Source organism: Leptosomus discolor, chromosome 24 (assembly GCF_034619465.1).
Source record: "Leptosomus discolor isolate bLepDis1 chromosome 24, bLepDis1.hap2, whole genome shotgun sequence".
Classification (NCBI taxonomy): Eukaryota; Metazoa; Chordata; class Aves; order Leptosomiformes; family Leptosomidae; genus Leptosomus; species Leptosomus discolor.
Genome location: NC_141414.1, coordinates 5,438,526 through 5,465,835, shown reverse-complemented (window position 1 = coordinate 5,465,835; position 27,310 = coordinate 5,438,526). Strand labels below are relative to the sequence as shown.

General features: G+C 48.0%; 1 protein-coding gene across 1 annotated transcript; it reads left to right on the top strand.

Moving 5' to 3' along the window:
* Nucleotides 1–1,456: 1,456 nt before the first annotated feature.
* Nucleotides 1,457–24,239, top strand: TIMM44 (translocase of inner mitochondrial membrane 44). Its single transcript, XM_086477517.1, has 13 exons — nucleotides 1,457–1,486; nucleotides 3,617–3,724; nucleotides 4,222–4,392; nucleotides 4,898–4,978; nucleotides 7,518–7,667; nucleotides 10,009–10,148; nucleotides 10,656–10,741; nucleotides 12,537–12,629; nucleotides 12,980–13,104; nucleotides 14,758–14,808; nucleotides 16,794–16,883; nucleotides 19,532–19,642; nucleotides 23,863–24,239. The coding sequence occupies exons 1-13, from the start codon at nucleotides 1,457–1,459 to the stop codon at nucleotides 23,980–23,982; spliced, it is 1,356 nt and encodes a 451-aa protein (XP_086333643.1). The 3' UTR covers nucleotides 23,983–24,239.
* Nucleotides 24,240–27,310: the final 3,071 nt, after the last annotated feature.

Below are 27,310 nucleotides of genomic sequence, written 5' to 3'. Positions count from 1 at the left end.
CCAGTGGCAATGCTGATTTTAAAAAAAACAACCCAAACCCCTCTTCCTTCTGTTCTCTTGGTGCTACTCGGAAGGCCTGAACTGGAAATGGATTTAAAAAGCTTTCTTCTTTTTCCTTTTTTCCCCTAATGTGGAACATTTCAGTGGGAGGTGTACTGGTTCCAGTCCAGGGGTGAGGTGCAGCCAGTATGTGGCAAACAGGTGCTGCAGGTGAAAGGCAGAAGGTGGGATATTTCACCTCCTCCTGCAACAAATAACAGTTTTAGTAACACAAATTGAAAGTGGTGATTTTTGAGTGGGAATTCTTGGGGCAGGAGAGCTGAAGCTCTATGCCAAAGACAAGAGTTCTTGCCTTTACCTCCCTTTCGCTGACGCTGAGGACCACTGCTCCGAAGATTCCCTAACAGGCTTTGTTGCACGAAGCTGTCATCCAAACCCTATCCCATCAGGAAGCTGGTTGACATGTAATTAACTGTAATGATTAAGCTAAAGTTTATCTGACTTGTCTTCTGCTGAAAGATGACCTGATGGTGTCTGTACTCTGTGAGGCCACTGAATCGTGCTGCAAGAGCCAGAGTGGTGTCAGGAATCTTAAACATGGAAAAACAGCTGGAAGGAGGTGTTCTAACCATTTTTAGAGCTACTTCTATAGGGGGAAAAAAAAAGTCACAGCTTGGTCTTGGTTAAAAAACCCTTTCCCCCCTCCAGCTCTCCTCCCCCTGAGCTTCAAGGCACCCTGCTCTCCAGAATGCCTTCTGCATGCTTCAAACCTTGGAGGTTTAGTTTCACCTTTGCTTCTCAATCAAGAAAAGCTTGAGAGGTTCCTGCCCTTCCCGCCAGCCCCTTCTCGTGCCTCCTGCCCCTCCGTGACGCTGAGGGAAGTACTTGTGAGATGATTTTTTTAATATATTGCAGTTCATTAAAGAAGTTTCCTTTGGCAGAGCCGTGCTGACAGAAGGTGAGGTGGGAACCCCAAACCAGCCTTGCTGGCACCCAAAATGTCCTGACGGGCTGTGTCCGAGCGGGAACCTTGGCCCTAAGAAGAGCGGGCGAGGCGCTTGCTGCAGCGGCCTGGCGAGGGGAGACGGGGGATGCTGCTGTGCCGCAGAAGCAGTTACTTCAGTCGGTATTTTGTACTTTTGGGGGAAAAAAACCCCAAAAAAACAACCAAAAAAACCCCCAAACCCAACCCTGCTCCGTTTTGCTTCGCAATAAAAACGTTCGTTACGACGTTGTCGGGGTTTCCTTGCAGCTGGGGCCCCGCAGCAGGTCCGGCGGTGCCGGCCCGGCCCCTCCCGGTGCGGTAACCGCCCCCCCCCCCCCCGCGCCTTGCCCCGGTCGGACCCGCTCCCGCCCCGGCCGGCCTGTCCCGGGCCACGTGGCGGCGGGGGCGGCGCGCGCGGGAGTGACGTCACTGCGCGGCGCCGCCCGAAAGGTCACACGCCGGGCTGGGAAGATGGCGGCGGCGGGGGCCGGCGGCTGTCGGGTGAGCGCGGGGCGGCGGCGGCGGCGGCCCGGGGGGAGCCGCTGGCTTGGCCGAGAGCCCGACCGGGGCCGCGGGGCTGTGGCGGGGAGGCGGGAGGCAGCGGCGGGGCGGTGAGGGGGAGCGGCGGGGGCTGAGCGCGCCTTGGCGGTGCCGGGCCGGCGCGGAGAGCGGCCCGTGCTCCGGGCCGGGATGGCGGGTGCCGCCCGGGGAGCTGCCCAGCCGCCCGCTCCCTCCTCTCCCCTCCCTTCTCACCCCTTGCCCGGCCGCCCCGGCGCTGTCGAGGCCGGGGCATCGCGGAGGGACCTGCCCGCCTCGGCCCGGGCCAGGCCGTGCCCCGAGGGGTGTCAGAGCCGCGGCGAGGGCGCCCGGGGGGGCGGGTGGGAGCTGCCCTCGCCGCCTCAGTGTCCTTGCCGTCCAGCTCGGCGAGGGACAACCCGGGTCCACGGCCCGGATCGGTGGTGGAGCTTCCAGAGAGTCCTCGCAGCCTTCTGTGACGCTGAGCTGCCCCACTGATGGCCTCTCGCAAGGTTTAAATTTAAACGCGAGTGTTTCCCCTGTGTTGGGCAGGTGAACAGGTGTGTGAACCGAATGCAAAGGTTCCGGCGTTAAAAGCCAGACGTATTTTGAAGGTGGTTCATCTTTTGTGCCCAAAGTTAAACGTGGGTGAAGCGTTTCTGCTCAGTAGGGTGGAAGAAATGGCCTTTTGGTCAACAGCTGCCATCGGTTAAGTGCAGCAGTCAGTCTGCCCCAGGTTTTAGTGCAGTTCTTAGAGTTAAGACAATTTTTTAAGGTATGTGGATAATATCTAGCTTATTCTTGTGTGCTACAAGGCCTCGGTGACAACTTGGGCAGCAAGGTTCAAGGCCAGGCTGTGCAGAGCATTTCCTTCCTTGATACAAACGTGACCCTTTAAAGTTCAGCGATCCCACGTAGGCGTAACTCCAGAGGCGATAAATAAGAGGGAGCTGAAATGAAGAGACGTGACTCAAGCGCAGAAACCAGTCCGTTGGCTAACACACGTCTTTGGGCCGGCAGGATGTGTGAGGCTCTGACACCATTGCTTCTTCTCAGGTGTAAAGTTTGGTAAAGACGCCAAACGCTCGTGGTGGTTGGCAGCGCCGTCGCTGGCACCCCAGGACCGGACAGTGCGGCTCTTCACCGAAGCTTTTCAACATCTAGGAGCCTGATGAAGAGGTGGACACGTTATTGTTAGCGTGGACGTAGAATTAAATATCCTCAGCTCACAGTTCGCTTTCCAGAGTTTTTTAAGGACGTTTGCTTTGTCCGTGTTTTGTTTTGTGGGCTTTCTGGTTTTTAGGATGAGCAGAGCGAGAGATGGTCTTGCAGAGAAAGAGCTTGGTCGTGTGGTTTGGTAACGCAGGCCCATCAGGCACAGGAGGTTGGTTTGAGGTAGAAGGGGCAGCTTTTTCTGGCTGGAGGACAGGGATAGGCCGGATGGATTTTCCCAGAATGTGGGAAAGAGGGGCTGGGTCAGTGCTGAAGGTCCTTTGAGGGAGGAAAGCCAGGAATCTACGAGCTGTGACCGACAGATTAGCTCTGTGATGCAGGAACTTGCAGCTCGGGATCTCAGCAAGGTGCAGCAGGAGTTCTCAGTGATCGTGTTGTGTGTGGGTGCCTGGGGTGTCTGTTCTGTGACTCGAGGCAAAAATATGTTTGTCTGACATCAGGCAGCACGAAGCTTATATACAGCAGGGCCCTGGGTTTCCCCCACAGTTGGGGGAAAGTGGTGTTTAAAGCCTGTTTTCCTAGGAAAAAACCCAATGTTTCTGTATATTATATTATATTATATTATAGGTTTTCAGCTCAAGGGTGAATTTGCTTGTGCATCGCCATTTTCATAAAACGACGGTCCTGTGAGGCGTGTACATTTTCTCAAGTAATTGTGAAAAGCGTATTGCCCCGTTTTGGGCTGCAGCTCGGGTTTTATCCAACGGAACTTGTACGCGGCTGCAGTTTTTATGGACAACTCTTCGCAAACCAACCTCCGGTGTTTCTTGGCAGCCCTGGGATGTGTTCCCGGACCGGTGAATGCCGACTGTTTGCAGGGTTCTTTCTTTTCCTTGGCTCTCTCAGACTCTGTGCTGACCTGATCTTACGTTTTCATTGCAGAAATGTCTCATCAGTGGCATATGGCTTCTATCCAGAAGATACCCGGTCCCTGCAGTCCAGAGGGGTACAGTGTACAGAATGAGCAGGCCTGTTCTAGAGATCCATCAGGTTGGTGAATGGATTCATTTTGGTTTATTTCAGGCTGAAGGTGGTTTCCCGTTCGAGTACTGGTCTACCAGGTGTGTGGATACGTTTCTGAGAAGCACCAGTTCTGGGTAGAAAGTTTCCACTTCCTAAGGTGTAGCTGATGAATTCAAGGATGTTTGTACTGGCTGAGTCCAGGTGATGGGGTTCAGGAGTGGGGCTCTGGTAACTTCATCTACCGAATTTTCTAAGCCTGAGCTAACCTCTGGAGTTAAACTTCCTCTGGAGAAGCGGCTTTTTTAGTGACTGTACAGATGTACTTCACAGGGCATTAGAAACGCGTTGGACATCTGTTTTGAGCATAAGTGGCTTCTTTTTCAAGGTAGCTCTATGTTTTCTGCAACTTTTAATACATTAGAGGTGACCCAGTGCTTGGCTTAAGTAAATCTACTTGGCTGGCTTTGGTACTTGTTTAATTCAATGTCTCTTTGGATTCTACAACATGTAATGATTTTCTTTAGTCTAGATGCTACTCTTCTGGAGGAAGAAAGGGTTTTATATCAGGTTTTGTGGAGAACATCAAACAGGAATTAGCAAAAAACAAGGAGATGAAAGAAAGTATTAAAAAATTCCGAGATGAAGCTAAGAAGCTAGAAGAATCTGATGCGCTTCGAGAAGCGAGGAGGAAATATGTAAGTCTTCCTCATGAATTCCTCTGATGTTTTCATTGCCCAGTCACTGAGCTATTGCTGTTCTGAATGTAAATTTGAATCTTTCTGCAAAGGAACTGTGTAGTTCAGCGTGCCTGTTTTTGAGAAGTTCTGCTTGGCTGGAAATACTGACTGGTAAATGGATGCCTTAGAGTGATGGTTTGTTTTTGGTTTTTTTTTTTTTTTAGTGGAAAATCTTTCCAGCAGACCCTTCATTGAATTTCCCAAATAACGAGCAGATAAAATAATGAGACATTAAATTTAACGTTGACAGTATTTAAATGCTTCTTTTGCATTCTTTGGAGAACTATGACAGCATTACTGGCAAAAATGAAAAGCTGACGCTGGTTACTCAAGTAGCGTGCTCCCGAAGATGTGGCTCTTTTTGCTCTTGATCACAGTGTTAATGGGGTGTGCTATGTGCTGAACGGTTTTTGAGTATTTTCTGTCCTCATAGTTGTATGTTGTTGTTTTTTTTTTTCCACAGAAAACCATTGAATCAGAAACAGTGAAGACCTCAGAAGTGATTAAAAAGAAACTTGGAGAAATAACTGGTACAGTTAAAGAGGTAAAACACAGCTATGGAAGAGCCTTTCCCTGAGGCAGTTCTGCTCTAAGATGGTGTGTTTGTGTGCATTCCAGTTACCACCCTTTCTTTTCCCTTGCTGAAAGGTGGTTGCTGTTCCAAAAGCGATGGCGATTCTGAATCTTTAAGGCCAGAGTCATTAACAGAATTGTGGCACTAGTGCGTGGTAGATTTCTTATTCAGGGAGTGTGTGGTCAGGGGACAGGCACTGCCCAGCGATTCCTTTCAGATGGGGAGACTGGAGATGGTCCCTATGGTTCTGCGTTGTCTGGCAGTAAGCAAAGCCTCAAGGTGGTTCTTCCACTGGAGGGCAGTTAGAGCGGCGCTGGAAGATCACCCTGGGAAGTCGTTTAGGAGATGTGATGCTCTTCACACTGGCACTTTTTGCTGGGGCTTTGGGCTTCTTCCTGCCTGTTGGAAAAGACTTGGGACATGAGAGGCTCCAGGTGTTGTGACAGAAGTGCTGGTGGTGTAGTTGGAGCGCTCTCCTCCAGGTTAGCGTGCTGCAAGTGATCCCGCGGCTCTGTGTGGTTGGGAGTAACCTGCCTGGCGGAGCAGGCGTTGTTCGTACCCAACAGGGATGAGTGTCTTCCGTTCCAAGCTCAGACTTCGAAGATCCCTGTGTCTGTGCAGATCTGCTTTTAAGCAATTCAAGTCCTTTTTTAGGCGGTGACTAAGCACTGCAGCTGCTGCTCCTTTACCTCATCTCTCCTCCGAGTTCATCCAGGCAGCAGGTGTGTTTCAGTGTTCAGTGTGCTTTGACTTTTATCTCCGGAGTGAATTTCTGAGGAGTCTTCCTGGTAGTATTTTAAATATGGACTAAATCAGGTGCATGTGGCACCTGTAGAAGCTGATCCACAGGGTTACGGTAGCTGTGAATTCAGCTGGTACAAAACTGGGCTCTTTGGGCAATCCTCAGTGGGGTGCAGGACCTTTTATTCCTCATTCCCTCTTTTCTGCCCCTTTCTCAGCGTGGGCACCGTTGTGAAGTCAATGAGTCCGCATCCGTTCGGCGTCTCCCTGCGTTGCCTCCAGAGGAGGCAGGGGATGACTCGCAGGACGGGGCCTGCTGCTCTGGTCACCCAGCGATTCCTGCGTGCTCAGGCTGCCCCAAGGAGGAGGAGGAGAGCACAGATCCGTGAGAGGACACCGCTGCTCCTGCTCACTCCTTTGTGGCCAAAGTCCCTGCTGGTCAGCTGGCTCTAAGGCCTGCTGCTGGGTTTGTCGTTAGCCTTCCTTCTGCTGTAGGCCTGTCGGTACCCGGGAGGCGGCGCTGAGCTAAAAGAGTTGGAGAAGGGCTGTTGTTGCAGTGTCTGCCACCCTGATGGTTACTCTCAGGCACCTGAGTCTTGTTTTTCCCCCGTAATTCAATCAGCAGTGGCTGAAAACTTACTGCTCTTAAAGGGAGATTTTCTGCAGTAAGTTACAGCTGAGAGCTACTTCAGGAGGCTGCTCCGTACCTGTCAGTTGAAGTGCGTGGACTTCATGCTCGTAGCTGGGTGGCTTCAGAGCAGAGTGAACTCAGCTGTTGTCAGCAGTGGCTGAAGATCGAAGCCTGGGTGATTGTTCCCAACACTTGCAGTCAGGTGGAGGATCCCCACTGAGAAGCAGCCAGCCACACGCTGGACGTAAACTGTGCAATAGGAAGTTTGTCTGGACCTGCTCCCTTCTCTCTGCTCCTTCACTTCGTTCTTCCAGATGTGCTGTGGTGTGGCTTAACTGTGTGTGCGGTCATGAGCTGGACGTCTTGCTCTCTGCTGATGCGGCCATAACCATCATCTTTTCAGTACTGCGGAGGGTGCTGTGAGCATCTTTGTTAGCCAGATCTCACTGAAAAATGGGGAGAAGCGTTTGGTACTGCTGTCCTGTCGTTTCTCTTCCTCCGAGATTGTGGCTTGTGACCCATCCAGGGTTGGTTGCCTGCTGCCAAGTGAGATTTCTGAGGTCCTTGAGGATCTGATATGTGCTGGTGCGGAACGAAAGGGTGACCAGCTACTGGCAGAGTCGTTTTAACCTCTTGCATACAAGATCCTGGCTCGGCAAACACAGTCACAGTGACGTATATGAAGATGTTGGGTTGAGAAAAGCGTTTCCTGCTTTTGCAGGAGGAGTTGCATAGCAGAGAGCTTTCTCAACCACTTCTGTACCTTCCCTTAAGAAGCAAGAAGTACCTGATTGTTTCAAAGGAAAGGGCTAGGGTATTTTAACTCTGGCATCATTGGTCCTTCTCTTTGATGTCAAGAAAGATATGTATATTTTTAAATCTATCGGTAGCAGCTGTTACAAACGCATATGGCCCCATGAGTAGCCGAAATTGTTGTTCTGCACAGAGGTGCTGGATAATGCTGCAGTGTCAAGCCACCATGTCCCGGTAAGTCTTCCCTGTGACCTGTAACTGTGTGTTCACCTTAGGTCTTGTCGTGTGTGCGTTAGGAGGTCTTTAGCATTCACAAAGAGGACTTATTTTGAGTAAGTTTTCACTTTAAATGAACTTTTTCTTTCCTGTTATGTTTTGTTGCAGAGTTTGGATGAAGTAAGTAAGAGCGATATTGGCCGAAAGATAAAGGAAGGTGTGGAAGAAGCAGCAAAAACGGCAAAGCAGTCTGCGGAGTCAGTGACAAAAGGAGGGGAGAAATTAGGCAAGACAGCAGCCTTCAAAGCTATTTCTCAGGTACATAAGTGCTGTAGGACCCACTGCTGTGGACGCGGCTTATTAAGATGGAAGCTACGTGTGACTTCGTGCTGAGTATAAAATTAAATGCAAAACTCTTTTAGCAAGACCTTGTGAGCCGTTGGGATAAGCTGATAAATTCAGGAGATGTATTTTGCAGACCTAGTGGTCACACGACAGCCCTAGAAAAGCGTAAGTCTCAACTACTTGAATTTCTGCTGAAATGTGTTACTGGAAAAATTGGTTGCTGTGCTTGTGGAGTAGAGTAGCGAATGTCTTCTGTAGATGGGTACTAGTGGTACTCTTGGGAACAAACGGGCTTGCCAGTGTTCCCCTCGACTTGTGTCTCATGCCTGCTCTGAAGCTTGGCCTTAGCCCTTGTACGAGGAGGTACCAGGCCAGGCGGAGTATCAGTCACGTCAGTTCCCCTCTTTCTGTGTTTCTAATAAGACATCATCTGCTGAAGGTCACTTCTAGCCGTAGCTGCAGATCACGTTATACACCATTTTTTTTTCTTGTTTCTGTAATGAAACCTGTTATCTTACCCCAGCAGCCTCCTAATCTAAGAACAGTTTGTTCCTTCGATGAAGCAGGCTGCTAGGCCAGACCTTATAAGCAGGCAACGATTTTATAGAACCTTTAAGTAAATTATTTTGAGGCTTAAAGATTTGTTTTCCCTGTAAACAGATAAACCTTTTGCTTCATTGTCAGGTTTAACTGATGGACAGACCTTTTATAGGCTGTGACCAATTCTTGTAGCTTTGCTATACTTTCTAGTGTGTATGTAGAATTTAGAATATTCAGTCTCCTGCTTCAGAAACCCAAACACGTTATTTTAGAAGCTGTAGTAGCCTCATTTTGAGCTCCCCGTTGCTTCAGTATTTAGGAGATATTTTATTTGTATAAACTAGAGCTTGGTGATATCAATGGGGGCTTGTGTCTTGTTCTCTTCTCTTCCAGGTCCCTTTGTAGTCAGTAGGAGCAGACTGAACGTTTGAGCTTTTTATTTGCTTATCCTTGATGTTTAGAGTCACTTAAATTCCAATTTCTGCTCCGTATCAGCTCTCTGGCATCTTTTCCATCTAGGCCCTGAGCACTGTTGTAACTTCAGGAGCCACGCTGACTTTGAGCTGGGGAGGATGGCTTGTGCTGGCAGAGCTGTGCTGGACACTTGGTGTGTTCTCCAGAAAATTCCTGCATAAAATAAAGTTGAAAAATAACAGCCCCCATAAAGCCACATGATGCTTTGGGCTGTGTAACCATGTTTTAAGTAAAAATGCAAATTGGGAAAAGCTCTACAGAGTTAGGTATAAAAACTCCCTTTCTGCCTGCATGTGTCTAGTTGTAGCAGGAAAGCGTGCTGCCTGGGCAGCAGGGCTTTTGAAGGGACTGTCGTTACAGAAAGTCCTGCTCAAAAGTTCAGGAATAGAAGCAGAGCAGCTGAGATGAAGGAGAAACACTAAAAATGCCTTTTAGTCCCAATCCTTGCTGAAGTGTATGACAAAAAAATCCCAACAATGATTGTGGTGGGATGCAGCTTCCTTTTGACAGAGCCTGAACTAAGGATGTAGCTGTTCACTGACGAGGTGTATGTCAGTCCAGATGTATCAAGGCCTTTTTCTTGATGTAGCCTCACCAAGAGGGCCAATATCTCCCCTCTCTCCTTTAGTATAAGCTGCACTGCTGTGATTTTTTTTTTCACATGTCTTCTCTGGCAAAACCCACTTCGCTTCGAAGCTATTTTCTCTGATAGAAGGTGTGTAGAATTTGATACAAAGTGAGGCCCCTTTTTGTTTTGGGGAAAGCAATACTTGTTTGTTTAAGCTTTGGCCTAGAACCTGGATTTTATTGACCATTCAGGTGACCTTTCAGTTAGTTGTTGATGTCCTGAAGTCTTTCTTCTCCCCTCCTTTTACCTGGGGTTTGTCATTCTGTCAGCAGCTGCAGGCTGCTCTTTGCAGCTGATATGCTTGCTGCCTTCTGACTTGATTTATCCCAGTTTCAACTCTGTAGAGGTTACCCCTTATCAGCTGCAAGGCTTGACTGTGTCCATAGCTTCTACTGTATTGGGGTTTTTTTCTTCAGGTTAATTCAATACGACATCCATTTGCTGTCCTAGACCGTTTGCTTCCTAAGCAGAAGACCTCGGTATTGGCATTTGTCAGCAGACATCAGCAAAGAAGCATTTGCTGAGTGAGGGAGAGGAGAATAACTTGTGGTCTCTTATCTTTTTCTCTTTTCTTTTTTTTTTTTTTTTTTTTCCTTCAACAGAAGCGATTTTCAGTGTCTGGGAAAGGGGGGAGAACAGTAAATCAACCTAATAGGGATATTTTCCTTTCAGGGAGTAGAAACCGTTAAGAAGGAAATAGATGAAAGTGTTTTAGGGCAGACTGGTCCTTACAAACGTCCGGAGCGACTGCGAAAAAGAACAGAATTCGCAGGCGAGAGGATTAAAGAGGAGCGAATATTTGAAGCTAATGAGTACGTATTGGATGTAATTTAGGGTGACTATTGCTGTGTAATTGTAACTTGGTAAAAACTTTAAAACTTAACCACAGATCAGGCCTGGATGGTTGAAATGCAGGTGCTGAAGTGAGGCTGTGGGGTGTGACCCAGCAGAGCAGGTAGGTCCGAGAGCAAATTTCCAGAGAAGTTGATGACACTGAATCTTCAATAGTGAAACGGGGCACTTAAAATGATGAAGCGGGTACATGATGCTTCAGCACGAAATGTTGACTTGTGCTGGTGTTACCTTTTCCCAGTTCTGACGTCTTGCTGTTGAATTAGGTTTGGCAGGACTGAGTCTGAGCTCCTTTGCTGTCTCTGCTGCCTTGCTCCACTAAGTCGAGTGTCATCTCTGCGGTGTGTCAGTCCCCCCGCATGCTGGGGGGGGGACACTGCTCCTTTTTATTCTCACGTGCTCCTTTTTATTCTCACTCCGTTGGGAGTGACTTGCTCACGAGTACCCGTGTCTTCTGCCCTTTCTAGGGAGGCCATGGGTGTGGTGCTGCATAAAGACTCAAAATGGTATCAGCAGTGGAAAGATTTCAAGGACAACAATGTGGTCTTCAATAGTAAGTGTTCCAAAGACATAGGAGTAGCACTTTATTCTCCCTGGTCTGATTCTTGCTGCGTTGGATCTAATGCCATCTGTGCAACTAGTCTCAACAGAACGCAAATCATAGCCGTTTTTCTTGTTGTAGCTGTTGCTGTGAGGTGGTGTGAAGGGGAGGTAGGCGTAGCTGACAACGTTGCAGCTTTTCCGAGCTGCTCCATCTGTGCTCGGACCCTTCCCCCAGTCAGGCATTGTTTTTGATCAGTCCCTGCTCCCTGTGGGTACCAAAACCTGCTTTTGACATCACTTAGAGAGAACTGAACTCTCTTTTTTTTTTTTTTTCCTATTTTTTTTTTCCTAGCTATATCCACTCTGGCACTGGGAAGAGGCCAGGGCATGCATGGGTGCATGTCACCTGGGTGAGGGCAGGCAGATCTCGTCTTCCTGGCCTTGAGTTTGTAACAAGGAAAATCTTGCCTTCAGTGAGCTGGTTTCTGTTGTCGTCTGCTTAGTGGGACTTTGCTTCCTTTCTGTTTTTGTTGCAAAACCTAAAAATACCGAGTATCTGTACTGCAGAGGGTAATGGCTTTTGATGGTTGTCTAGAACTTAATGTTTCTGAAAGGCGTAAAGCAGCCTCGGACCAGAGTCCCTCAACAAATCAAAATAATCACGGCAGGTGTACTGCAAGGTAAACGACTTGTTAAGGAAAAAAAGACTGTGTGAAAGTGCAACGTGTAGTTAACCTTGGATTGCGTTTCTTCCCAACTTCTTTGAAAGTGGAGCTCCCTGGGAGGTATCCAGGAATGGGTTTTTACATCCCATAGGTTAGCCTTGCCAAGGAGAGATGCTCGTAGCTCCTAAAACTCCCCGCATGTGGCATCCTCCGTTCCCGTGCTGCCTGCAGGAGTTCTGTGCATTCTCTAGGTTTTAGGTGTTATTTCCAAGCCTGCGGTTTTGTGTGGCTGCAGCAGGCTCTGCGGGGTGTGCTCTGCCGGGTGTGCTCTGCCTTTCTGCACCCCCTGCCCCAAGAACGCCGTGTGTTTTGGAAGGAGGATAAACTTCAGGGCAGGATCCCAGTTGTTAATGGACGTGGTGGGAAGAAGCTTCCCTGCAGGGCCCATGATCCCGCAACTACCTTCCGCAGTTCTGGTCCATCTGGTGGTGTCCAGAGACAGATAATGGGTTGTTTGAGCCCTTAGTTTGTTGTGACAATGGCTGCTTAAATGGCTTTTTTTTTTTTTTTCCTTCACCCCCTGCCCCTCTTTCTGCCTTTGAGAGTTCTCCTTCCCCACCAATGACTTCTGTAGCGTTGTGACATGCTTGCCTCGCTTTCTTATCAAGGTTGAGAAGTACATAGAGCTGCTTAAAAGCCGCATCCTCACTGATGTCTTGCTATTTTATTAAAAATTGGCAGGGTTTAAGCTTATTCTTGATTCCTGCCCCTGGTTAAACTTTCTGGTGTTGGTTTCACGTCCTGCTACCCCCTGTAGCAGACTGAACCGAGGGCTGTAAGCAGGCTGTTGCTGGTGTAAGCAAGTCTAGTCCATTTTCTGTCTTAAAATCTGCATAGAAGGTCTAGCCAGAGTTTCTGGCAGCTGAAATCAGAGAAACCATCATTCTCCTAGCGACAGTTATTGATAGTTAAGAACGTTGTGGGAAGATGGGAAAAGCAACTGCTGAAATTGAAACTTGTTCATCAACAAAGAGCTTTAGAAGGGAACTAGCAGGTTTGATCTGCAACCCGTAGCATGTTGTTTCCTCATTCAGGAGTGTAGTGGAAGGCCTCTGCTGCTCATGTCTCCTCTCCTTTCAGGGTTCTTTGAAATGAAAATGAAGTATGATGAAAGTGATAATGCGTTCATTCGAGCTTCCAGAGCCGTCACAGACAAAGTCACTGACTTAATAGGTAATGTTTCATCCTTGCTGTGAAAGGGCAGTTCCAGCCTTTTAGCTCTGCTCCTAGCGACTGTGCGTGCTGTTGTCCTCCACGTGTTACCAACTTTGGGACAGATTCCAGAGCTTTACAATATTTTGCATGGATCGTGATCCAGTATCATGCCGCGTAGCAGCCTGCTGCTGGATCAGAAGTGCAGTGCGATGACAAGTGCTTGTATGGGATAAATCTCAAGCATAACCTGAAGTCTGCAGTCGTTCCCGGGTGACTGTTCCTTCCCTCTGGTGTCTAGCCAAAGGTCTTTCTCTTGTTTTTCTGGTGACAGTTGTTGTGCCCCCAGTCTCACGGAGTTGTTTTATTAGGTGGCTTGTTCTCGAAGACAGAAATGTCTGAAGTTTTGACAGAGATACTCAAAGTGGATCCATCCTTTGACAAAGACCGTTTTTTAAAGCAATGCGAGCGGGATATAATCCCCAACGTCTTGGAGGTAAGGTGGGGGTAGAGTATGATGCCTTTGTTTTGTTTTGTTTTGTTTTTTTTTTTTCTTTTACTGTAACATGGAAGATTTTTCTTCTAGTTTTCTGATGCTGAAGCTGGGACAGCGTTTGCTTCTCAAGCATCCATCTTTGCACAGAACATGAGGTAACCTTGGGAAAAGGCAGTTGGATCCCACATAACAATTGAGTTTAAAACCATATTTCGTAATTTAGTAGACTAGCAAATTTTTTTTCTGGCCTTGAAGACAGAACTAACCATCTTCTCCCGTGAGAAACAACGTGGGCATCAGAGGGATCAAACTGAAGTAGGTGAATGAACGGTACTGGGAAAATGATGATATCAACTATTGATAAGGGAAGGAATGTACTATGTCCTGCTGGGTTGGAAGTGATCTGTAACTGCTTGGCTGGGAAGAAGACCAGGTCATGACAAACAGTTTAGTGAAAATATTGCTGGCACTGGTTGAGGAAGTATGTGGAACTTAGTATTTGTAAAGACTAAAGTATAAAACCACTCGGAGGATAGCACTGATGAAGGATGTGAGCTCAAGTATAAATGGATATAGTTCCTGTCACTGTAACAGTATGTCAGAAAGACGGAGTGAAAGTAGGGGATTTGGAAAAGTACAGCAGAAACTGTTTTGAGAGATTCGTACGAGACTGGAAAAACTGAGGCTTGAAGAGACAAACGAATGCTGAGAGCGAGCAAAGTGTTATTTTCTCATCCTACAAGACAGTGCAGCGAGTGATCGTGTCTCACACTGATAGATGCTAATACACATGCAGAAATGTTTATGATAGTCGTAGTCATGAGGTAGCATTATAGGGTGAATGAAAAATAATTCGATGCCTACAGATACAAACATCCAAACCGACGCATCGTCAGGTTTTTGTCACTTCTGTCTTTGTAGTGACTGACTTGTGTATCAGGTCTGTGCCTGGAGCTGTAACGTCGACAGGGAAGTAAGACAGACCTGTCACGGTGAATCTGCTCCTCCTAACGGTGCCACGTCACTAAGGCACGCTGCGAAAAATGGGCTCTCGACTTCAGCAGAAAAAGCTTTTCAAAGGGGAGGGTTTTTTTTAAACCATAAGCAGCCGGCTTGCAGACGCCATCGTGTGCTTTGTAGGCACTACATTGAAAAATACCCTGCCGTGTGTAACGGACTTTATTTTGAAATCTGCTGAACTCCCAGCATCTGTGGTGTTATGAATTCCAGGTGTTTATTACACCGTGTTTTAAAGGTGTAATGAACTTTAATTTACATTTTAAACTTTCCTGAGTTGTGGTGTGATTCTTCTGTTCATTCTGTGCCCTGCTCCGTAGATCTGCTTCTGGTTTGTGCTCCTGCTTCTGTGAGATCCCGCCTCCCAGCATTTCTGGGTAGTGTGCATTCTGCTGGCTTTTTGGACAGGAAGGTTTAAGATAGATTTTTAGCTCAATTATTGAAAGGCTTATGTACATTTGACTCTACCTGTGTGTTTATAGAAGTTCTTACTGCTCTGAAGCTCCTGTCCTTCTCCAGGGTTTCACAAGATGTAGGATTTAAAGCAGCTTGCTGCTGAAAGTCCTGATAATTTCAGCTCTCTGATATGGGGGTTGTTTTCAAATGTTCATATTTTATTTGGTTTTCCTTGCTTAGGCTATGATGTCTGGAGAGCTTGATATCCTCAAAGACTGGTGCTATGAAGCGGTAAGTAGAGCTGCTAAGAATGTCCGAAAAGGTTGTGATTATCCCTTGTCAGCACGTGCATGGGGCTTTCCTGGCCTGCAGGCTCTCCAGCTGCTGTTCTTGTGATGTTGCTTATTGCTTTGTCCAGCTGCTTCCCCACGTAACGTGTTCATGCTGTGAAACACTAACGCAGTCAGTTGTACGTGCTGGTTTCTGGAATGGTCTGGGTATGAGGGAAGAGCTGTTTAGAGACCGATAGCAAATTGGGAGCTAAGCTCAGACTGGTCTGCCTAGCTGCAGTTCTGCAGTGCAAGTGGATGGGCTTTAGCAGGGCCTGTATCCCAGGTGTGGGGTGAGAAGGTGCAGAGATGTTTGACCCAAAAAGGCGGCACTTTTCTTCTTGCAGAGTCAAGTTGTCCCGGGAGCCACTACAAACGCAGCTCCCAGCAAATAATCCTGGCAGGCTGAAGATTTTTCTGAAATTGCAGCGTAGATCATCTGCAGCCTGGATAGTCTCGCTGCAGAAAACTGAATTTTGTTTTGTTGGACCAAACCTGAGTTTGGTTTTGTGCTGGGATGGATTTTCAGTATTGGATCCACTGCTTGAAACGGTGACTATGAATCAGTTGCAATTCAGTGGTGGCGTTATTGTGCGCTGAACTTCATGAAAGCGAATCCTTTCCTGAGAACACAGGTGGACCTTTGTTCCAGTGTTCACTCTGCTCCAAAATAATGGTGCTGTAGGCGACGCAGAGCCGTACTTATTCTGTTTCTGAAGATTTTATCTGCCTAAAGTGAAGGTTCTCCTTACTGATCGCCACCACCAGAGGGCTGGAAATGCACATGCTGGAAGAGGGAATTTTTTGTATTTAATTTTTTTGTTGTCGTTAGTTGTGATTAATGTCTTCGTAACCATATTGCAGTATGTAAGAGTGAGACATTTAGAGCAGTCTGAAAGTAGAGTTCTTTATTGGTTCAAGCAACCTGTGAAATGACACCATAGAATTCCTCTCAAATCTCTAGAGGGAAGTAGCAGATTCACTGCAGTTTGTAAGACAAAAAGCAAATCCTTCTAAGCTAGCTGTGGTTATAAATTAAGCTCATAAGTCAAGAACCATCTGTAAAATAAGCCAAGGGAGGAAATGAGAGTCCTATTAATGTGAATCCAGGAGATAAAAGCTCTTGAACAGAATCATACTGCAAGCGCTAAGCGTGTGATACTGATCACTAAAGTGTTGGAATACAAACCAGTAAAGCAAAAACTTATTTAAGTGGCAGGTATACCAGCCGAGCTGCAGGTTGCTCTCAGCTCACTGACTCAGGTGTAATTTGTGGTTCTTAGAGCTGTGTCTGCCTGCTGTCCTCAGAATCCCTGATCTGTAACTCCAGCTTCGCTCTAGTGACTTTGCCAGTAACTTCTGCAGGATATTTGTGTTTCAATGCTTGTGATGAAGGTTAGAAGATCCATGGTGAGGAGGCAGGTAGGGACTGCCTCCTGTTTGTTCGATACCTGCCAAGAATGTGGTGATAATGCTGGAAGCAAGCAGAAGTTCACTATGCCCAACAACAGTTCTGGATGCATAAATAATGAAGCATATGTGCATGTGCCTCAAAGGAGCCAGGAAATGCTGGTCTGCCTCCAGGGTCTGGCTGGGGATTAGGAAAAGAGCTTGGTTCCCAGACTGTTTCTCCTTGTCTGCTGTCAAATCAGAATCAGAAGTGCCTTGGCTATTGGGAGCACTCAGTGTACATACATCATGATGTGCATGATGGATCTCCTGTTCCGGCCAGGGGAGGTGGGATTTTTAGTGAGAATTTGATTATGTGAAGCCCAGAGCGTTTGATGTAGCTGTTTGATACCTTGCAAGACATAGGTGTTCAGCTTATTTGCAAAAGCCTGACTTCTACTCTTAGCTTTTTGGGTGATTCTTTCGAAGCAGAAAATCCCTTTTCCTTTGTGACAGAACAAATTCAAACGTGTAACACGAGTTTGTTGCTTCCTTTAGACTTACAGTCAGCTCGCTCATCCAATCCAGCAAGCCAAAGCCATGGGTCTCCAGTTCCACTCCAGGATTCTTGACATTGACAACATCGACGTGAGTGTCCTTTTCTGTATTTCACCTTGGGGGATGAATTAGAAACTCATGACCTGAGGGGGGGGTGTTCTTCTTTGCTCTGACTGCTGTTTTTTTTGCCTCGTGCTACTCTGGTATTTGCCATTGCTGCTGCTGGAAAGGAGAGCTGAAGGGACAGATGAACTGTGTGATGAAGCCTAAGTTACAGCGTTGTGGTTTATCTCCTCTCTGCCAGGGCGTGTTTCTGTTGGAACCAAGCAGTATGGAATACTTGTCCTGTATTCTACTCAATGAAATCACAACCTGAATCTGTTCAGACGTAAAACCAACTGCAGGGTCATTCCTGTAGGATCAGAGAACACGGAGCTGGTTAATAGGGGTCTGAACGCAGCAGTGATCTGGTCCAAGGTCCTCTTCCGAGGGCTGTTTTGCCTTTTGGTCTTGGTAGGCTTCTCATTTTCTCTCATCCATCTGGGTTCAGAGGAAGCCATTCCTGCCTCTGCGGTAACTCTTGAGTATTAACTGCAAGCGTGTGCCAAACGAGCAGGAAAATTTCTGTGGCACCTGCAATTCTCTTGATTATCTTCGGCAATAAATAACGTGGTCTAACAAAATTAAGGCGATGGAAGTAATAAACAAGATTGCTGTTTTCTAAGCATCTTATTTAAATCAAAGGTTTTTCTAGGGTCTAGGAGACTCGATTTCATTGTATGCCAAATAACTCCTTTCCTTGGTAGGTGTTCATTAGTATGGAGCCGTGCACAGATTCTGAGTGGTGGCTGGAAAGACATTTCATTATTAACTTGTTTTAGACATCTGTATTTTTGAATGAAGTTTCTCAAGAAAATGACATCTTAGCTGGAAAATGATTGATATGGAACATAAACGAGTGCGGTTCTTGTTGTGCTGTGTTGCAAGAAAGGGGGATAAAGGGTGTTCTGTGTTTAAATTTTTAAATGCGTTTCCCTAGAGGAGATTTATGCGAGTATGTTGAGTGATCTCATCCAGAAAAACAGTTCAGTAAGTCTGGAAAAAAAAGCATGTAGAAGATTTAAGGGAATTCACATGCTGCAAAGTTGGCAGCATTAGAATTAAAATCAAGTCTTTCAAACATAAGCATCTGAACTCATGTTCCAGGTACTTGCTTAAGCACTCTGTGCTTCACTGGACAACTACTGCCTTCAAATTTAACGGAATTTTAGGTCCTTGGTATTTATTAGGACTATTTATTTGGCTGTCTAAATGTAGTTTTAAGTATGTGACTTGTGAAGCAGGGTTTCTGAACTTAGTGTGGGAGGAGTGATATAAATACTGTCTCGATTACAGAGGTTTTTTTGGATCATAGTGCTAAAAATAAAGCAGTGCTGGTATGGAAGTCTTGGTGCCTATAAGGGCTACAGCCTAGTCAGTGTTACAGTCCTCCTCCTCCTTGAAACCCACGTGCAAATGTATGTTGTCAGATTACCGGTGCCAAGTGGCGTCATATAAAATGTCTGTCATGGAAACTGGGCTGACAAAGAGCTGTGAGAGCTGGTTTTTGAGACTTGGGTGGAAGGCGTTCTGCACTGCTGGATGAGTCAGACCACTTCCAGAAACGCAGCGGGGACTGGGATGGCGTGTTACTGCAGAGCTAGGGAGCTGATTCCCTCGGATTAGGCAAAGGAGCGTTGCAGTGGTGCTGAGTTTTCCTCAGGGGAGAGTCAAATACAGATAGATATATAGATAGATAGATAGATAGATAGATATATAGATATATAGATATATAGATATATAGATATATAGATATATAGATATATAGATATATAGATATATAGATATATAGATATATAGATATATGCCTTTGTGAATTATGGCATGGTCCTGTAACTGTCTGTGGTGATACAGTCTTTATTATGTGATAAAATGCAGTGTTTTTGGAGCAGTCTGTCACGTACAGAAGAGTACAATCATGCTACCTTAAGTTTGAGGTGGTACAATTATCTTTTTGGGTGACATACCCAGTAACTCCAGAGTTACTGAAGAGCAAGATGCTCTGTGGCGTACTGCATTCCCACAGAAGAGGCAGAAAGGTATTTTTTAAGAGCAGAGCTTTGGGAAACAGAACTTAATTTTCCATTCCATGCATGTCAGTTAATAAGTTCTTTAAATATTTAATGGAGTGACCTTAGAATAGAGAAAAAATTCCTGTCAAACAGAATGTTCTCACCTTGAAGTCTTTCTGTTACTTAGGTTTTTTTATCTAGTTCAGCACAACTTCATGTCGAAGATTCATTTAAAAGCAAAAAACTTCAGTTGATGTACTTTCTACAGAAAGTGTAATTTTATGAAGAGCAGGGTTTCTTTTGGTTTTGGCTTCTAATTTGGAAATAACGGAACAGAGCTTGTTCATGTTTCTCAGGTTTTTAGATTTGGAAAAATTATGAAAAACTTCAAAACAATTTTGGGAAAGCTTTTAAGTACAGGGAAAGTTTCCAGGAAGATACTTTGCAATAATGTCTGCAGCATCTGTATTAGCAGAGCAGGTATAACCTGATTAAAATAACTCGATTCAGCTCTGGGAGAAGATGGGATGGTGAGCTGTGTCAAGCCATAGCAGTTGTGTCAAATACTCGATGTTTTTACGTTAATTTGCAGAAATGGTTTTCTAACGGAATTTTCTTTCCTCGCAGCTGGCTATGGGGAAGATGATGGAGCAGGGACCAGTATTAATCATCACTTTTCAGGCTCAGGTTGTGATGGTGATTAAGAACCAGAAAGGGGAAGTGGTGGAAGGGGATCCGGTAAGTGCTGCGCGGTGGTTTCGCTGGGTCCCCCGCCGGCCGTCAGCTGGGCTCACCTAATTCCCAGTGAGGATTGGAGCTGGAGCTGTGACCACCAGCAGATCTTTCCCTTCCAGTTGCTGGCGTGCCTGGCCAGCCCGCTCCCTGCTGGCAGTTGCCGCCCCGGAGTTCTGCTGCCCCTGGCACCCTGTGGGACAGCACTGTGTTGTCCTGCTGTCGATCAAAGCTCCATCACAAAGCTTCCACCTCATCCTGTTCTTTTTCTCCCTCGCTTTTCCTTCCATAAGGGGCGCTGTAAGAGCACGAAGATGTTGGGCAAACAGGGTGGGAGCTGGAGCTAAGTCATTTGCAGGAGATGGGGAAACCCACTGAGTTAATGTTTTTGGCTACTACCTCTCTACTCCAGTACAAAACACCTTACAGCTCCACAAGCCTTTCCCTCCACAAAACTCCCCCATATCCAGTTGTATTAAAGCTCTGTAGAGTACAGGCTTCTAATGGGAGCCTCTGACACAGGGTCATTTGTGCAGCAAATCTCTGGCATCGCTGTGGATTGTACGTCGCTGTGGTTTTGCTTTTAACACCGCGAGTCCAGCCTGTTCTGCTGCGAGTGCTGCTCAACTGAGCCCGTCAGACGTACCCACGGAATGTGCTTGTTACCAGAGTTAATGACACGGCAGGCTCGAGGAGCCCGTGCGTTTTCTGGAATACTTCTGTTCCCAAGTGGCTCGCTCTCCAGACAGCTCCGGCTTGCGTTGTGTCGGTAGCTGAGTGATGTATAATGGGGGACACTGTGAGATGCCTGGAGCTGGCAGTTTCGAGCAGGCTTTCATTGAAATTAATACATGCATTTAAGAAATATTGGCTTTTTGCAACCATTCTCTTTAATCCAGGCTGTAAGTTTACCAAAAAAGGGACTAATTTTAATGGTAGGGCCCATCTGGGCTGATTTACAACCTGTCACGTCGACTGCAGGGGAGGAACAGCTGATATCGTGATTTCTTGCGTTAAATTACTGCGTTCCTAGAAGATAGATATTGATGTGATAATTATTGAACAGGATATCAAAGTCTGTTTGCTGTCTGATTTCTCTGGAGCAGCAATAAATCAAGGAGATGCATTAAAATTCTCCATTGGAAACAAAACTTCAGCTTTAATCAAACGTCAGGCGCAGGCTGGCTGGTAACTGTGATTTGGTGTTAACTGCTGAGCTGCTCCCGCTGAGTATCGAGCAAATGACGTTCTAGGGAGAAGGAGCCTCAAGTTGTGAACTCTCTGAATAGAAATCATATGCTTGTAATTGCTGCGGTGTTTTACCTAGTTGCAGTTGTTCTGGTTCCCGCTGCTGGGCTGCAAGCTGGGATGAGGGGAGACCAGGCAGCCTCTGGTGGGGTCGGACCCGGTGTCGGGGTGGTTGTCTTGGTTTGAAAGACAGGTGTCTGCGGAGGAAGGCAGGAGCCTCCCTTGAAATGGAAAGTGCAACCCCCTTCCCTCCAAATTTATTATAATTTTGAAATTAACGGGCCTTCAGGCAAAGATATGGGGAATAGGAATAACAGTTCTTTACTAATATATATATATATATATATATAACACAAGGCAGGGAAAAACAAACAACCCACTGGTTTACACTGACAGAGTCAGGAATACAACCTGACACCCTGTTAGGGTGGCAGTAGCAGTCCGATAAGATGCTGGCTGCAGTCCTCCTGAAGCGATGGGTGTAGTTCTGTGGAAGCAGCAATCAGGTAAAAGAGTCTGGTCTTCCTCCGAAGGTCCAGGGGTAGGTAGGTAGCTCTTGTCCTCTGGAACTCCAGTGGGGGGGAAAAACTCTTCTGGGAATCCAGTGGAAGAAGGCTGCTAGGGTGTTGGAGATCTCCGTTTTTATTTGGCATGGACTGCTTGGCTCCTTCCCCACGGGCGGAGCATCTCACCATGGGATGGGGAGTCGTGAGGCAGTTCCTTGATGGGCCATGAACAGGAGATAGTCCAGGAGCGAGTTATCGATGGGTCAGGCGATAAGGCATTGTTGTGCCCAGTAACAGGAGATAGTCCAGAGGGGGGAGGCAGGGAGCACCGCCCCACCTGGTCTCAACAGCTCCTGAAGATGGTCATAGAATACTTTTTTTTTTTTCCTTTTGGCACATTTTGCACTGTAACCCAGGACAGTGGTTAAGGTAGGGGATCCCCACGAAGCACCGCAGAATCAGTCTGGGGAAATGAGGCTTTCGCCAACCCGTTGAGCAGTGCTGTGAAGTCAAGGGAGTCTTTTTAAAATCCAGTCCTGCAGGGCTGTGAGACGTGATGCTGTTTGTCACAGCGGGCTGTGGGATTAAAGGGCAAATCTTCGCCTTGTGTGCCTGGCCGTGGTAGAGATCTGCCTTTGGGAGGCCACGTTTGCTGTCCCTCTTTCCGTGACGATCTGCACTGTACATCGAGGGTTAAGATGTGCTCTCTTAAAAAAAGCACCAGATCAGAAACCCAGAAACCTCTCTGCTTTGGAAACACGTAATTTTTATGTTTCATCACGTCTCCTTTCCAGGAAGCAAGCTGGGCTACTTGTTCAGTACGGCGTGCTGCGAGGTCACCAGCAATTCTGAGCTTGTCTGCTGCTCATCCCTTCAGAAACCCTGTGCTCGAGAACATAAACTTTTCCAGATGCAGCAGAGCTGTGATGCTGAAGTGTGTGATTACGTTGCCTTTCATACAGTCTCGCAAAACGGACTTTGAAAGTCACGAATCACAAAAATTATACAAATTTAAGGCTCCGCTGTCAATGTTAGATCAGTTGCGTCACCCACTTCGTCTTGAGCTTATGCTGAGTGTTTTATGCTTGGGAGATCCGTTAGCGCTGCTGTGGGTAGTAGGTCAATGTACAGCTTGTCTCGAGCAGGCAAAAGTTTTGGTGTTTCTCTTCTCTTCCCTCTGCTCTTCCTTCTGACATGCCCCAAACGTCCGGATGACTCAAGTTTTCAATCACTTTTAGCACTTCTGAGCAGAGCTGAAGCGAGTTCTTCTGAAACACTGAGCGAGACAAAAATGGCTTGATGATATGTGGTATTTCTAAAGCATTCGCTTTCTAACGACTGGTCTGGTACAGAAAGTCTCCCCCCTCACATTTGTGTGCCTAAATTATAACCCATACAGATTCACACATTCGATCAAAACTGTAGCAGTTAAGTACACATCTGGGAGCTGAGCCAACGCACAGTGTGATCCCTCAGTGATACTTCCTTATCTGAGGGAAATACTCTCTGTGGTTAACGGTTAAATGATAAAATCAGAATAACCTTTGATTTGCAGAATGGATCTGTGACACGGTGCCAGCCTGGGGCTGCTGGCAGCCCGCTCTCTGATGGGCCGTGTCACCTCTCTCCTGGGAGAGGCAGAGACGTCGTCACAGGTAGCTGCGGTGACTCTTCAGGGAGTTTTTTCATAAGACCATGAGTGACGGCCTCGGGATGTGCTGGGAAGCAGCTTTCATCCTTATTCGCTTACTACAAACAAAACTGTGGGTGTTCTCGTGACGTGCATCAAGGAGGGAAAAGCTTTTGGGTTTTTTTTTCAGTCTGTAACCCCGTATGGTGAAAGCGCTGTTTGCCCAGCAAAGATTTTGATTGCAGCATTAGTCCGTGGCTCACACTGTGGCTGGGCTTGGTATGATCTGATTTTCGCTGATAAATGTTGAGGTTTTTACACTCTGTCTCTCCTCAGACCTGGTGATGATAATTTGAGGTTAATTTGAGCTGCTCAGATGGAAGTGTGAGAGCTAGTGACAGAGCTGTGGGGAGGGGCTGCAGCTCCCAGGCTGCTGTGGGAGAGGCAGAGGTAGAGCTGCGGGAAAGAGCCTGAACACGATTGAAGGTTACAGAGCGCGGTGCAGCCCGGTGGCCCAACCAATTCGAAACCAGAAATTTATATTTAAAAATAAGGTCAAATATTACCAGACTTGGCAGTGGTGCCAGTTAACGTACGTCAGCCAGAGTTATTTGGAAATTCTGCTTTTGGAAATCAAAAGTTTATCTGTGCCGGGCTGTGGTAAGTTTCTAACCACGGTCTGGTAGGTGTTGCTGGAGGTCTCCTCGCGCGGGACCTTTGGGCTTAGAACCAGAGAGCAAAATCACAAGAACAGTCTCTGGAGGGAGCACGTCCCCCACCAGCTCTGAGCTGGGAGGTCTGTGACCATCACGCACGCTCTAACGACAGGGTTTTCCTTCCAGGACAAGGTTCTGCGGATGCTGTACGTGTGGGCGCTCTGCAGAGACCAGGATGAACTCAACCCCTACGTGGCCTGGAGGCTGTTGGACATTTCCTCATCCAGCACCGAGCAGGTTCTCTGAGAAGAATTTACATCCAAGGGCTTCCTGTCCCTCTCGTGAAGCAACGCCATCTCTGACCTTACACCTGTCTGCTGGGTGATGGACTGTGGGGCCAGGAGGCCAGGCTGGGACCCTTTCAGAAGAAGAGGCATTCGCTGTGCCCTCATTATACCAAAATCCCTGTAACGAACGGGACGAGTCTGACCTATCTGCCTTACGCTTTGCTGCGTGGTCTGGCACTGTAAGGGTGTGTGGTAGAGCTCAACGTGAATGGTCTAAGACACTAGCAGCTGCTGTTGGCTCCTTTTTTAATTGTGGCTGGAGGAGGCTGGTTTGGGTCCTGGTGTTTCCCAGTGACGGACAGAGGTGGGTATCGGCGAGTGAGATGCGACAGGTCCAGTTCCCATCTGCTGCCATCCTCTGGTGGCCTCAAAGCATCCCTCAAAAGATCTTAGAGGTGCTTTTAAGGCTCGTTGGTCTTAGCTAACAAACATCTCTCGTACAAAGCTGCACCGATAAGCCTTCTGTCGCTGCAGGGTCTTGCACTTTGCCAAACCAAATACAGTCAGGGCTTTGCACGTGACTCTTGGCGCGGAGCGGAGTCAGGGATGGAGGAGCTGGTGTCATCAGGCAGGTTCTGGAGGCCGGTTGCTGGGGTGGAGTTTGCTGCCCGTGGTAATATTTCTATATATCCATAGCTTTGCAGGGGGAAGGTTAGTGATGCTGGTGTTCTGTTCGTTGTGTCAGCTGGTGCCACGACTGCGTTTCTGCGTTGGGTTGAGCTGCTGGTGTGGAGGAGACGGGCTGTAACTGGCTGCGAGGAAGCTGGCAGAGCGCTGGGGCGGCGGTCAGGAGTAGGGGCGGGCAGGCGAGCACCCAATGAGTAAATAAAATGCAGTAACAGGTAGAACATCCCCTCTTGTAGCTCAGGTATTTATTACGTGAGAAACGAGGGGGCAGTTCGCACACCTACCGTGTAAAGTGCGTTACGAGCTTGGCTTTCTTCAGCAGCTGGACTTGTGCTTCAGGGGGTGGCAGGCCTGGCCTGGGGGGCCCAGCTGGCAATTGGGGCACGTCAGAGGGCGAGCTGCTGGCACCTTGCGTGGACTCTGGGCTTTGGGCTTCTGGTGGAGGCTCAGTTTGGGAGCTGCGATGTGGGTCGATCCGTCAGCTGCCTCCTCTTGATGGAAGGTGAAGTTGGGGGGGTGGGGATTGATCATGGGTAGGAGATCAAAGGACTGATCTGCTGCTGCGTTCTGCCTGTGCACAAAGCAGGGTGATGCAGGACAGCACTTCCTTGACGTTATGATTAAAGAGAATAATTGCCAGCTCTGCCTTCTCTTCTGAGTGTCCGGATCAGTTCCTTTGAATGTTAATGGGATTATCTCACAGCCCTTGGGTGAGACATCTAACTCTGGCAGCTTGCTTAGAGTGAGAGGAGGGGAGTGTGGCAAATTCAATAGCAGAGTCTGCCTTGTCCCCTTAGAAGATGTCCAGACCTGCTGTCCAGCTGCCACGCCAGGTATTTCTGCCGCTCCCAGGGCAGGCTGCGGGTGGGATGTGGTCCCTGCTGCCTCCCTCATCACACAGTTTTCTCCCTGGTGCTTTTGCTAGTGAAATAATTTCAGATTTTTACTCTTAACATCTTAAGCACTAGTACACAGACTAAAGATCTGAACAGAATAAATTCCACCATGCAGAAGTGGGCTATGAAGTGGGGAATCCCTGTATCTGACTGCCTTCGGAAACGGTGGGTGGATGCTTGATGTGGGCCTCGCTCGGTGAGGGTCTTCCTGGGACGGATCCCACCTAACATCTCTGCACGCAGGCTGTATCGTGTGTGCAGGGACTTCTCCTTCAGTTGAACATCTGGAGCGCTGAGTGCAAATGCAGTGTGGGCGATGAATGTCTTGGAGATGCTTCTTGAACCTCAGCGGGGATGGGGAAAGCCTCATCGCCAAAATCGTGCAGAAATGGAGTCAGTGCCGACTGAAAACCTAGAGCGGTCATCTCCTGCCCGGCTTGCTCCGTGGCTGGGTGCAGGCAGCTTCCATCAGACGGGTCTACAACAGCCTGGGTACGTATGTGCAGCCCGTTGTCCGGGTCACTCGGGATGCTTCTGTGCAGGATGTGCAGAACTTCTGAGTGTGCGTTTCACTTTTTTTTAACTGGCGTTGGGGCAAGAAGATGATCTGAATTAAGAGTGTAAATGGTAATTGGTCTGCCCAGGAGAGCTGCAGTAACCCAGCCGAGGTGGGGCAGCAGCATCTCGTGTTGGTTGGCTTAACCTGTGAACGCCGGGTCGCAGTTGGTACCAGCAGACGGTGCCGCCCGACCCCAGTGAGCAGAGGGGGCAGAGCTGGTGGTGCCCCAGCGATACTGCTGGTGCGGAAAGCCCTTCCCTGCACAGCCAGTTGTGGTGCTGGCTGCTCCCGGTGGGCTCTTTGGCCTGTACGTGGGACGTTTCCTTCAGCTGCTGGTCTTGCTCGCCGCTCGTGAGCGGTTTGCTCCGGAGGTGCGGTGGCACGAAGGCAGTAGCTGAAACGAAATGAGGTTTAAGCCGTGGAGGAGGAGCGAGGGTTAACCACCCTGAGTTCTGTACTGGTGGCTGCTGCAGATCTGTCGGTCACCTCGGGGGTTCCAGGTGACTCTGCGCTGGATCCATCTCTTGGTTTTCCAGCCAAATTGGTGCGTGGTGCAGGGCCTGGGCGAGCAGGGGGTTGCTCCTCCCTGTGAGGTGGTGTCCTGGCTGGGCCAGCCAGCCCCAGGACCCAAGAGGGAAGTTGAAGAAGCAGCAGAAATCACCACTGCTAAAAACCATCTCTAAGCTCTGCTCAGCTCTCCGTGGTGGTTGTGGGAGAGGTGGGGGCTGTCTCTCATCACTGCCCGGCTCTTCCTCTCTCAGACCTTTGTCCAAGCTCAGACTTGGATGCAGGCGGGGACTCCACACCCCCTGTCCCTTTTGGGTGCTCTTGGGGGGTCGGGTGGACCTCTGGCCAGCTTGGATCTGCCGCTTTGCTTGGCAGAGCCTCACTGGGATGGGATGGGAGCGGGAGCCGAGCTGCTTGGCGGGCTTTTGGTACCTCTTTCCCCACGTCTTGTGGGTCATGACAAGCATCTTCTGTAGCACGTGGGAAGGTGTGTCTGTGGGCAGGACCCTGCCCGAGGGGGAGCCCGTTTCCCCCTTGCCCTGAGGCATCCCTCGTCCCCAAACCCCAGCTGCTCTGCGCTCAAAAGGCAGCGGAGAGACTTCACTTGCTGCGTCTCAGCGGGAAGTGTAACAATTATTTTTTTGGCTCTTGGGACATTTAATTATCTTGGGATTTTATTTTTTTTGGAAGTAATTACA